This window comes from Bos javanicus, chromosome 9 (assembly GCF_032452875.1).
Source record: "Bos javanicus breed banteng chromosome 9, ARS-OSU_banteng_1.0, whole genome shotgun sequence".
NCBI classification, from domain to species: Eukaryota; Metazoa; Chordata; class Mammalia; order Artiodactyla; family Bovidae; genus Bos; species Bos javanicus.
Genome location: NC_083876.1, coordinates 76122080 through 76134845, shown reverse-complemented (window position 1 = coordinate 76134845; position 12766 = coordinate 76122080). Strand labels below are relative to the sequence as shown.

The following is a 12766-nucleotide window of genomic DNA, read 5'->3' as shown; positions in this document are numbered from 1 at the left end:
AAGGAGACCTGGGTTCGATCCCTGGCTCAGGAAGATCCCCTGGAGAAGGGAATGGCATCCCACTGCAATATTCTTTCCTGGAGAATCCCATGGACAGAGGAGCCTGGTGGGCTACAGTCCATGGGATCACAGAGAGTCAGACATGACTGAGCAACTAACATACACACACACACACATCCATCTAAAAAGGATAGGTTTGCTGCTGCGTCACTTCAGTCGTGTCAGACTCTGTGCAACCCCATAGACGGCAGCCCACCAGGCTCCCCCGTCCCTGGGACTCTCCAGGCAAGAACACTGGAGTGGGTTGCCATTTCCTTCTCCAATGCATGAAGTGAAAAGTGAAAGTGAAGTCACTCAGTCATGTCCGACCCTCAGCAACCCCATGGACTGCAGCCCACCCGGCTCCTCTGTCCATGGGATTCTCCAGGCAAGAGTACTGGAGTGAGGTGCCTGGAGACCCTGATTGTAAAATGTTTTTGAAGAGTCCATGGAAACTTTAGGTAGGCTTGTTCTGTTTGAATTATAAATAATAACAATGTACGTGGATGGTCATTTATGATCTATGAGCTACTGAATTCTTGACTTCAGCTTTTGGGAATACAAACATAGCAAATAACCCAGTTTAGCTCAATTAACTTACCAGTGTCGTCATCAAAGTCAGACAAGACTGACTCAATTCCATCCTCACTGCTCGCTGACTGCTCCTGAAGTCTTCGGGGCAAGCTAGCAAGTCGCCCACTAAGGAATATTGGCTTCAAGGGCATTTTGTAGATTTTGGCCAATAACTAAATAAAAAAACACCAAACTGCAATTATATACTGGAAAAAGCTGCACTCTATTAAATCAAAACAAAACTATACACAGGTAAGAAAAGGTGGAGAGAAAACCAGAAAAGTTCCCAGTCTAGGAAAGTTTTAAACTTGGCTGTGATTTGAAAGCATAAGGCAGCTCACAAGAGGCATTGATCCTGTGAAGCAGATAAAATAAGAGTCAATGGTAACACAAAGCTAGAAGAAGATTCTGTGGATACCTTTTCAGTATCTCAGTGGCATAGGAGTTTTATAGACTCCTATAAACCTGTGAAGGGAACCATGAAACATTTAAAAAATTTTTGCCTGTGGGTGAGTTGTTCTATGGGGAGCACTGAGAAGAGAGTCTGTAGGCAAATAAGCTATCAGACTCTTATCCCCCTTCCCCCGACTCAACATCAAGGAAATATGGGGCACCCGAGGATGGAGGAATCTGAGGGGAGGGTGGGCAAGATGAAGGCATGAGAAGCAGAGCTCATGGCTGCCCTGGGCTCTTCATTCCTGTCACTGCTACCATCCTGACTCCCCGGCTGTCACTGGGATAAACTCACAAGAAACTCTGTACTTCACAAATTAGAATTGTGCCTGTACTATTTTAGAAATTAGGGAAACAGCTGTGAGCGAGACAGAAATCTAGCCGTTTGTGTCTTACAGACATACTCCTTTCACAAATAATATTTCTGACAGGTTATAGGAAAAATTAGACAGGGGGCTCCTAGAAAGGGTGACCAGACGGGTGGGGGATGTAGGCAGAATGTAGGTAGATACTTAAGCCCTGGTCTCTCTCAGGAGGTGATGTCTCAGATCAGATTGGACGATTAGGAGCATCATCCATACAGAGATCTGAGGAGAGAAAATTCCAGGCAGAGGGAACAGCAATGGCCCCGAGCACTAACAAGTCAGGAATGTCTAAGGGCTAGAAAGGGAGCATGGCTGAGCACAGTGAGAGAGAAGGAAAGAGCTGAGGGGGTAGGGGGGCCAGGTCAGGTCACATGGGCCTTATGGAAGCATATGGAGGAGGAAGTCAGGGTGGCGCATCCTTTCTGAAGCACTGGGGCTTAATGCTGTCAACCCCATCGCCAAGGGAGGGGTTACAGACAGACAGGAGGCGGCCAGGGGACACACCTGAGTAGGCAGGAGAAGAGCTATGGCCAGAGGGTGTCACCGAAGCCTCGAGGAGGAAGGGCTTTGGGGGAGGAGCATCAGATTGTTCCACTGGCATGTGACACGGATAAGAACTGGACTCAGCACAAGGAAGGTCACTGTGGCGAGTGATGTTTCACTGGGTTTCTTCACTAGATCCTGACTGCAAACCCCTCTCTTACTTTCTTTATGTCTCTCTTCACTGTGTGCGCCTACTGTCCAGGTTTTGGTCTCCTCAGGAAGATTTCCCATGGCCTCTTAGCCTGACACAGAGAGATGATGGTAGTTCTTTCATGAGGTATAAATGAGAAGTTTCAGAGACCTCAAAACCCAGTTGTGTGTTCTAGTATATTCTCATGACTTTCTTTCTCTGCTTTGTAGAAGGGGTGGGGACCAGAATTTATACTCCAAATCTAAGCCCCACTCTCCTCAGAGACAGCAGAAAGTATTGTTCCTGGGCTTCACAAAGACACCTGTGCATATTTCGTGAGCAACTTCAGAGGCAGGTTTGGGGGTCCGGGTACCTGAGAACAGCGCCGGAGGTAGTCCAGGGCGGGGAGGCACAGGTCTGGGGATGCGGCTCCGGGTCCTGGGACACAGTCTCCAATCTCCTTACACTCCACCTCCCCTGGGGGCAGCAGGGCGAGACAGAAACAAATATTGTTCATCCCCTTCTAACAGAAGACCTACTTAGTCATACAGCATTCATTCACCAAATGCCTACTAAGACAGAAAAGAAGAAGTACTCTACATTGTACAACCCCGAGAAAGCCCTTTCGGTCAAATTTCCCGCTACATGTGTACACGTTAAATACGGTTGGGGGTCATACGGTACACATCATACCTTGTTGAAATTATTCTCTTCTGTAATTCCTCTTTTCACTAGTCAGTTCGGTTCAGTCACTCAGTCGTGTCCGACTCTTTGCGACCCCATGGACTGCAGCACCCCAGGCCTCCCTGTCCATCACCAACTCCCAGAGTTTACTCAGACTCATGTCCATTGAGTTGGTGATGCCATCCAACCATCTCATCCTCTGTTGCCCCTTCTCCCACCTTCCATCTTTCCCAGCATCAGGGTCTTTCCAAATTCCATATCCTGCCACAGTACTTTCAGGCTGGAGGGTGTGTGTTTTGTACCTGGGCACACTGTAACTGTAATTAACTTTCCTGGGCCTGCTGCTGATGCTCTGACTTGTGAAGCTTTGATGATACAGGATGATCTTGGAGACCAGCCATGTGCTGGGCTGGGACAAAGCACTAGGCCCTTCTCTGATTAGAGAAGGACCTTGTTTGTTGCCAGTGCTCAGCACTAAACAGTGATCATAAATGAAGATTCTGGGAGGATTTGAAACATCTGCAGTTTAGGGGTGGTGACTACACAATTGAACTGAAATGATCTATTTTTGTGTATCTATCTAGAAATGTAACAGATCTGTAGAGGACATCTCGATAGTCTATAGGTAAATAAGTAATTCAGAATTACCATTTTTCTTCCTGCATGATGAATCTATTCCTATACTTTTTAATAAAATCACTCCACAGTACCGTAACTATTTCTAATTGTCTACAGTGGTAGTAACTAGCAGCCTCCCTGCAGGTAAACAGACATAATTAGTAGGCATTAGCTGAAGTTTAAAAGATAAAGAGTCATGTTTCTCAAAAAAGAAGAGAAAACCACTTCTTATGTTTTAGATCAGTTCAGTTCAGTGGCTCAGTCGTGTCTGACTCTTTGTGACCCCATGGATCGCAGCACGCCAGGCCTCCCTGTCCATCACCAACTCCCGGAGTTCACTCAGACTCACGTCCATCGAGTTGGTGATGCCATCCAGCCATCTCATCCTCTGTCGTCCCCTTCTCCTCCTGCCCCCAATCCCTCCCAGCATCAGAGTCTTTTCCAATGAGTCAACTCTTCACATGAGGTGGCCAAAGTACTGGAGTTTCAGCTTTAGCATCATTCCTTCCAAAGAAATCCCAGGGCTGACCTCCTTCAGAATGGACTGGTTGGATTAGGGATTGGCAAACTTCTTTTCCATATAAATATTTTAGGCTTTGCAGATCACACTGTCTTTGTTGCAACTTCTCAACTCTGTCACTGTAGCACAAAACAGCCATAGACAAATGACCATGGCTGTGTTTCAATAAAATTTTATTTATAAAAACTCTGAGTTGATGGGATTGGCCCGTGGGCCATAGTTTGCCAACTCCTAGTTAGATTAACATACCTTACAGTATAAAAACACAGAGCAGTTCAAATTCATGTTGAAATAACCACGTGGGAATTAAAAATAAATTCATTTCTTGACATGTACACACTGCTACCCTTTGAATGGATAACCAACAAGGACCTACTGTATAGCATATGGAACTCTGTTCAATGTTATGTGGCAGCCTGGATGGGAGGGGAGTCTGGGGGAGAATGGATACATGTATGTATATGGCTGAGTCCCTTTGCTGTTCACATGAAACTATCAGAACATTGTTTATTAATTGGCTAGGGTTCCCAAGTGGCTCAGTGGGTAAAGAATCTGCCTGCAATGCAGGAGATGCGGGCTCGATCCCAGGGGCAGGAAGATCCCCTGGAAGAGGGCATGGCAACCTGCTCCAGTATTCTTGCCTGGAGAATCCCATGGACAGAGTTGGACATGACTGAAGCGACTGAGCATGCATACCCCAATGTAAAATAAAAAGTAACCCCCCCCCCAAAAAAAAACCCAAACAAATAAATCTATTTCCTATCTTGTTAACCACAAGGAATGTTCTAAAGTTTTTTTTATCCAGGCTTCTGTGTTACATATCAAAGTCTGTGCCCCCTGGAGATGGGCAGGACACAGCCAGTGTGGCTATATTGGGGCCTCAGAAGGCTGAATGGCTTCATTAACTCAATGGATATGAATTTGAGGAGATGGTGAACGACAGGGAAGCCTGGAGTGCTGCATTCCATGGGGCCGCAAAGAATTGGACACAACTGAGTGAACAACAACAGATGTCCCACTGACCCTAAGCCACACACAAATAACTCTGCCTCATAATTCACAGAAAAATTAGAACCTTTTGGTTTTAAATATCCTCAGCTGCACACTGACAATTCTTCAGCTCTATTTTCAGACCCCAACCCCCTCTTCAAGATAAGATCTCAAAATTCTGACATCTCCACTTGAATATTTCATAGAAACTTAACGTGTACAAATGTCCAAAGACAGTATTCATGACTTTTCCCTCTCCTCCACTCCTTTTGGATATACTGATTCTGAGTAACATCAGTTCTGACAGAGAATTTGAGGAGGGGGGAGTCAGCTTCAGTTCCCCTTCTTTTCAGGCCCCACATCATAGCAGTACAAGCCCTACTGATCCCACCTCTACAATGTCCTGAATTCCATGCACTCTGCTCGCTCCCAAACTACTGCACACTGGTCTCTGCCTGCAGCCTCTTATCCTTGCCCACAGGAACACGTGCTGCCAGAGTTTAGTTTCGAAACCTTCCCTGCGCATTCTCAGTCCCCTGATGTGGCATGCAGGGCCCATTCCAACTCATCACCTAGGATCCCTCCTCTGTGGGTACCCAACTTTCAGAAAAGTAAACCTACAGCTCACTCCACCAAGTTCAAAGGTCACTTCTCCTGTGAAGCCTGCATGGGGTCTACTACCCAGCACCCCGTCTCAGCAGCTTGCTTATCTCAGCTTAAATGACTTTTTTTTTAAACTAGCATCTATGAAAGAAAGTATTCTTACTACTGAACTGTGATTATTGATTTATGTGTCTGTTTCCCAGAAGAGGCAGCAAACCTCTCATAGGCAGGAAGCATGTTTTATTCACTGTGCCAACGTACCAGGCACTTGATTGTTCACGGAACAACGGAATACCAATAATCTGTTTTGTAGTGTTGCACGCATGTGTGTGTTCATGCATGTGTGTGCTCAGTTGTGTCTGACTCTTTGCAACCCCAGGGACTGCAGCCTTCCAGGCTACTCTGTTCATGGGATTTTCCAGGCAAGCATACTGAAGTGGGTTGCCATTTTCTCCTCCAGGGGATCTTTCTGACCCAGGGATGGAGTCCACATCTCCTGCATTACTATTGATAATGATTCTTAAGTGAAATGTAAGACTGTGGAGCACTAGAAAATATTTTAGTCTGCCCCCAGTTCCTGGCACAGAGCTCCTAAAACCCTAATTTCCCAAATGATAAGGATACTAAGAACATCTTTTGTTCTGATACTTGATCTTTGACTCCAGGTCCTGAAGATGAACTCCCAAATCCCTTGGAATTTCCTGGGTGACAGAATTTTTGTTCTTGTGAGGCAAAGCTTGGTGAGCTCCTGGATGGTGGCTGGTTACCAGAAAGACCATGGTGCAAGAGAGGGGGTGGAAATTGAGTTAATGATTGATCATGCCCACATGATGATGCCTCCATAAAAAAATCCCCAAAGAATGGGGTTCAGAGAGCCTCTGCATTGGTCAACACATCGATATGCTGGGAGGAGCTTCTACCCCACCTCCATGGGGGCAGAAGCTCCTGAGCTTGGGACTCTTCTGGACCTCACCTTGTATTATCTCTTTATCTGACTGTTCACCTATATCATTTATCATATGCATTATTATATAATAAACTGATGAATGTATTTTCCTCTCTTCTGTGAGCTGCTCTAACAAATCCTCAATCCAAGGGGTGGGGGAATCATGGGAACTACTGATTTGTAGCCAAGTTGGACAGAGTTGTGAGTAACTTGGGGATCCACTACTTGCAACTGTCATTTTAAATGGGGGGGCAGTCACATAGGACTGAACCCTTAACCTGTGCTAACTCTAATAAGTATCAGAATTGAATTGACCAGTAGGGTACCTGGCTGGTGTCACCAAGAACTGCTTGGTGTGGGAACAAACCCCAGACACATCTGGTATCAGGACTCTAGTGAGTGAGATAGTACTTGACAGAGTAAAGGAGAAGCATAGGAGGAAGTGTTTTTTTTCTAAATAAGCACCGGATTTTTTCTTTTTTACTATCTAATGCAGGGATTACCTCATGCTTTAAGGTATTCTTATGATTAAGATACTAAACTATTTGGTTTCTATTTAATGTAGGACAGAGCTTGAAAGGAGCATGTGATGGTTGGATGGCATTACCAATTCAATGGACACGAACTTGGGCAAACTCCGGGAGATGGTGAGGGACAGGGAGGGCTGGCGTGCTGCAGTCCATGGGGTTGCAAAGAGTTGGACACGACTGAGTGAACAACAATGAAAGAGTTTAAAAAGAGTAAAATCTTACTTTGTTCAAAGAAATCTTCCTCTGAAGCTCAGCATGTATAGTGGATAAGTGGGCATTCATGTTCCCTCAGTTCAGCCCTCTACTTCCCAGAGTACAGAGAAAAACAGAGTGTGTATATAAGAACATAATGTAACAAGGATGGTCTACGGATCAGACCTGTGGCCTCCAGCCTCTTTATTGAAACTTGCATTTTATTCCTGCTCCAAAATAAGGGGAATATGGATGAAATCACCTAGCTTCTCCATGTCCTACTTTCTTTTGCAAAGAAATTGTCAGTTACCTTGCAAGAATACAAAATCATTTTTTTGGTGTTGTTCAGTCACTAAGTCGTGTCCAACTCTTTGCAACCCCATGGACTGTAGCACGCCAGGCTTCCCTGTCCTTCACTATCTCCTGAGCTTGCTCAAACTCATGTCCATTGAATTGGTGATACCACTCAATCTTTCTCAGTCAGTTCTTTGCATCAGGTGGCCAAAATACCGGAGCTTCAGCTTCAGCATTAGTCCTTCCAATGGATATTCAGGGTTGATATCCTTTATATTTTTATAAAGATTGACCTTATATTTTCTTTATTTAAAAGGTTCTCAAGGCCCCGTATCTAAGAGCTCTCCAGGGTGAAAGTCTCAAAACTTTAAGTTTCTTCTAAACTTTGCATTTAACTAACCACCACTCCCTTTCACTTTCACTGTGGATAAAACTGAGCCATACCAACAGTAGGTCATGCGATATCAGTTCAGTCGCTCAGTGGTATACGACTCTTTGCAACCCCATGGACTGCAGCATGCCAGGCTTCCCTGTCCATCACCAACTCCCAGAACTTGCTCGAACTCATGTCCATGGAGTCGGTGATGCCATCCAACCATCTCATCCTCTGTCGTCCCCTTCTCCTCCTGCCTTCAGTCTTTCCCAGCACTGGAGTTCTTTCCAATGAGCACTCTACTGTGTTAAAGAATTTCTAAATTAAGCCTAAAAATCAGGTAGGTATTTCCTAAAACACACGAAATCTCAAGGAAGGGTGACTCCTACACTTTCAAACTACATTTTATAATCAATAGAGTCTGGGGGAAGGCATCGTAACTTTTGCTTAAGAGCTGGGAACTCAAACTCTAATTAGGCTTATTAATTATGTGACACTGAGAACGGCAGTTTCCTGCATAAAAGCAATTACTAAATATAATATTGAACGTTTTAGGATTCAAAAAGAAGTTGGAGTAAAATAATATATGAAGACACACTTCATTATAAAATTATTCCATGAACACCATGAAAAATATCAACCCTGGACAGAATCCAAGCTGTGTTTACAGAAAGCTTTGTGCTCTATGCTCCTGAGCACACAGCATAGCACCGTCTGCTTCTCTCCCAGGACGCCTGCAGCCAACTCACACAGAGCCATACGGATAAGGGTCTCCAGCTGTCAGGAGGCAGGAAGGGGGGACTCCACTTACCCAGTCCTTTGACAAACTTCATAAGGCACATGATGTAACTAGTGGCTGCATTAGCAAAGACCTGGATGTTGTCGGTATTGAGAAAAGCTTCAAATACATCAAACACTGGAGCCTGGCCTTTTCCTGAAGGAGGAAGGTTACAGAGTTTTAAGAAAGTTAGGTGTCTACCCTTCAGGTTGCCCATACTCCCAGCACCTTCCAAAGAGCATTAAAAAAAAAAAAAATATATATATATCTACTGGAGCAAAGCCCAGGTCTTTTGACTGGATAACTGGCTTGGCTCCCGTGTTGTCCTTCTCAGCTTTGCCTGCAGGGGGAGCTGTAGGACGGCTAAGAGGAGAGCTTAGCAGACGGATGAGGGCAAAGCTGGCTGAATGCAGGGCTGAGCAATGTGTAGGTCTACACAGGGCCATTAAACATGTGGTCCTTTGGAATTCTCCTGCACACAATCATTATAGATATGGGAAGGTTTCGATAACCCCCGGATGGCACATACTAACCTACTCATACCTGTGCTGAAAAGAGCTAACATAGAAGGCTCAGAGGCTGCTATCCTCAGAAAGGCCTGCCTCAAGGGTTGGCCCTTGGCTGGTCTGGGAACCTGGCTCACCGAATAGTCCTTTAATTGGATGGTTTACTCTGCGCCTGGATGGTTGGCGCAAAGAACACAGTTTGATCTGAACACCTCCCCCCAACCCCCCCGCAAGGAAGTATGGATTTTGGAATGTGTTGGGCAGAGGGTACCTAAGTGACCAGCCCTTAGCTGGGTCTCTAATGGGCTTCCCTGGGTAGAAAGGCTCACACATTGCCCCTGGTCATATATACTGCTGCATTTTCCCACTGGAGGTGAAGTGCTCCGTGGGACCCTCAAGGGAGGGGGAGAGCTCAGGGAGGCCCGCATACGGATTCTGTGTTTTCCCCTTAGGATCTGGCTTGTCCTTACCATATCACTGTAATAAACCTTGGCCATGAGCCATTAATAAGTCTGAGCTATGTAATAAATCTTGGCATAACTACATGCTGAGTCCCATGAGTCCTTCTGCTGGGTCTCTAAATGCAAGGTTAGTCTTGGAGACCCCTGACCCAACATCCCTGGTCACTGGGCCTACTGTATGGCTGCCCATCTATTTCCAGCCACACCCCATCTCCCTAATTCGAATTCCCTGTTATTTGGATATTTTCTGCTGCTTCCTAGATAGTGGATAACATTTTTCCCTTTTGGTTTTATGAATGAACTCAACACAGGTATGTGTAAGTGAAATGACCTACGTCTCTCAGCCTTCTGTCTCCTCTGTCACTGAGAGCAGGGCCTGGTAACACTCAAGGTTCTCGACCTGCTGGCAGAACTCAGAGCTTGTGTTCCTGCTACACCATTTCCTGCTGATAAAACAATGGAATGCCAGTCTTCCCTGTTTTCCAACTTCTTTCGATAGCATGAAGCTTGACATAAAGAGCTATTGCCCCATAGCCAAAATCAGCACTCCCATTCAACACAGAACCGGAAGCCCCAGCCGGAGCCATCAGCCAAGAGTGGAAATAGAATGCATCCAAATCAGAAAGGAACGTGGCCTCTTTTTGATGATGATATGATCTTATACAGACAAAGTCTTTAAGATTCCACCAAAAAACATAGAACTACAGTCATTAGAATGTAGAACTAATAAACAAGTTTCAGGATGCAAAATCCACACACGGTCTTACCCATGGAATAGTCGCCCACCAGGTACTCCTTCACCTCGGACTTGTTCCCGCTGTGCACCGTTTCCAGGGCGCTGAACAGGGGCCTCCAGCCTGACTGGATATGGGCAGAGCACACTTCAACCAGCTCCCCGATGGACGTGACAACCTGCAGAGGCAAAGGGGGCAGCAGTTGGCGCCTTTTCCTTCTAAGAAGCAGGCGAGTTTCTGGGAAGATAGATGTGCTTCCCGGCTCCCTATTTCTGGGTTAATTTTAGTGCAAGAGAAAAATCAAAACCTAGACAAACTCACTCAAAAGTCTTCTAAATAAGCAACCATACTGCATTAATTTGCATTTTACTAAGTGTCACTAAGCAACTTTTCACATGCTATTTGTAAATATTTTGCTGTTTTTGAAGTTAGGTTTTTGTCTTCTCATTACTGTCTTTTTATCATTGAGTTCTTCATGCATTCTAAATGTAAGCCCTTTCCAAGACACATGGTTTGCAAATTCTTTTTCACAGCTTTGGGCTTGTCTTTTTATTTTTAAATAGTCTCTTTAAAAAAAAATCATTTATTTTTTGGCTGTGCTGGTCTTTATTGTTGTGCATGGACTTTCTCTAGTTGTGGTGTGTGGGCTTCTCAATGCAGTGGCTTCCCTTTTTGCAGAACGTGGGCTTCAGTAGCGTGGCATGTGGGCTCGCTCAGCAGTTGTGGTTTTGGGGCTCTAGAGGACAGGCTCAATAGTTGTAGCATACGGGCCTAGCTGTTTCACGTAGCATGTGGGATCCTCCAGGGCCAGAGATCGAATCCATGTCCCCCAAATTGACAGACAGACTCTTCACCACTGAGCTACCAGGGAAGCCCCTAAATGGTGTCTTTTGAAGAACAAAAGTTTTACATTTTGACGAAGTCCAAATCATCAATTTTTCTTTTTACAGATCCTGTTGGTGTCATTTCTAAGGAATCTCTGCCTAACCCAAGGTGGTCTCCCATGCTTTCTGTGGAAGCTTTTATAGGCTTTGCACTTATTTCAGCCTATGACCCATTTTGAGTTATTTTTTCTGTATGGTAAATGAAAGGGTGTAAATTCATTTTTACTTCATATGTTCAAGCACCATTTGCTAAAGGAATATCCTGTCCCTCTATTGAACTGCAGTGACATCTTTGTCAAAAATCTACCATAAATGTGAGAATTTATTTCTATACTTTCTATTCAGTTCCCCTGATCAATAAGTCTATCCTTACACCAATATTCCACGGTGTAGATTCCTCAAGTTTTGAAATTGGGTAGTGTAAATTCTCCAGATTCACTGTTCTTTTTCAAATGTGTTTTCTCTATTCTAGATCCTTTGAACTTGCATATAAACTTCCCAATTTCTTCAAAAAAGTCTGCTGAGATTTTGATAGGAATTGTACTGAATCTATATATCAACTTGGGGAAATCTGCTATTTAAAAATACTGTCTTTCAAAAATAAAAAATAAAAATAAATAAATAAAAATACTGTCTTTCAATCCATAAATGTAGCATCTCTCATAATTTGAATATTCTTTTTTTTTTCTCAGCAATATTTTGTAGCTTTCAGCATACAGGTATTTAACATCTTTTGCTAAATTCGTAAATATTTTATTTGTGATGCTCTTGTAAAGGGAATTGTTCTCAATTTCAATTTTTGATAACTTACATCTTGGATATGGGAATGCAAGTGACTTTAATGTGTTGTTTTTATATCCAGTAACCTAAACTCACTATTAATTCTAGTAATTTAAAAAATAAATTCCTTAGGATTTTCTATTTATAAGACTATGTTGTCTATGAACTAAGACAATTTTGTTTTTCAAAAACTGGATGGCATTAATTTTTTGGTACAGTGAGTAAAATTTATAATGTTGAACAGAATTGGTAAAGGTGGAAATCTTTGCTTTGTTCCCAGTTATTGGGAAAAAGCATTCAGTTGACCATTGTGTGAAGTTTGGTATTCGATTCTCAAATACTCCTTTCATCCAAGTAGTGAACTCCTTTCTATTCCTCATTTCTTGAAAGTTTTTCATTTAAAATGAGTGATGGATAAAACCATAGGGTTTTAATCCTTTATTCTACTAAAAAGATACACGACTGATTTTTGAGCTGTTACACCAATCTTGTTGATTCTGATTCTTTCTTCTACCATTTCACATCTTGCTGATAAGCCTATTTAGTGGATTTTTCATGTGTTGGTGTCAACTCTAGAATTTGTATTTGTTCTGTTTCCATTTCTCTATGTAGATTCTCTATTTTTCAGACACTGTCATCTTTGAACATAATGCTTTGAACATACTTATAGTAGCTGCTCCAAAGTCTCTGCCCCCTAATTCAACATTCCAAGCCACAGCCAGGACACACTAAACAGAGCCCTCTTCATCACATGTGCTGAACTTCTTTGG

At 43.7% G+C, this 12766-nt stretch overlaps 1 protein-coding gene across 2 annotated transcripts in view; it reads right to left on the bottom strand.

Annotated features, from left to right (window-relative positions):
- ARFGEF3 (ARFGEF family member 3) overlaps positions 1–12766 on the bottom strand; it is a 177229-nt gene that overhangs the window by 27519 nt on the left and 136944 nt on the right. For both annotated transcript variants that reach the window (XM_061428114.1, XM_061428116.1), the window contains 4 exons: positions 10366–10510; positions 8665–8787; positions 2477–2580; positions 641–785 (listed from right to left, as the gene is read on the bottom strand). In XM_061428114.1, the coding sequence (XP_061284098.1) occupies positions 641–785; positions 2477–2580; positions 8665–8787; positions 10366–10510 (517 nt within the window). The remainder of the gene's footprint in view (positions 1–640; positions 786–2476; positions 2581–8664; positions 8788–10365; positions 10511–12766) is intronic.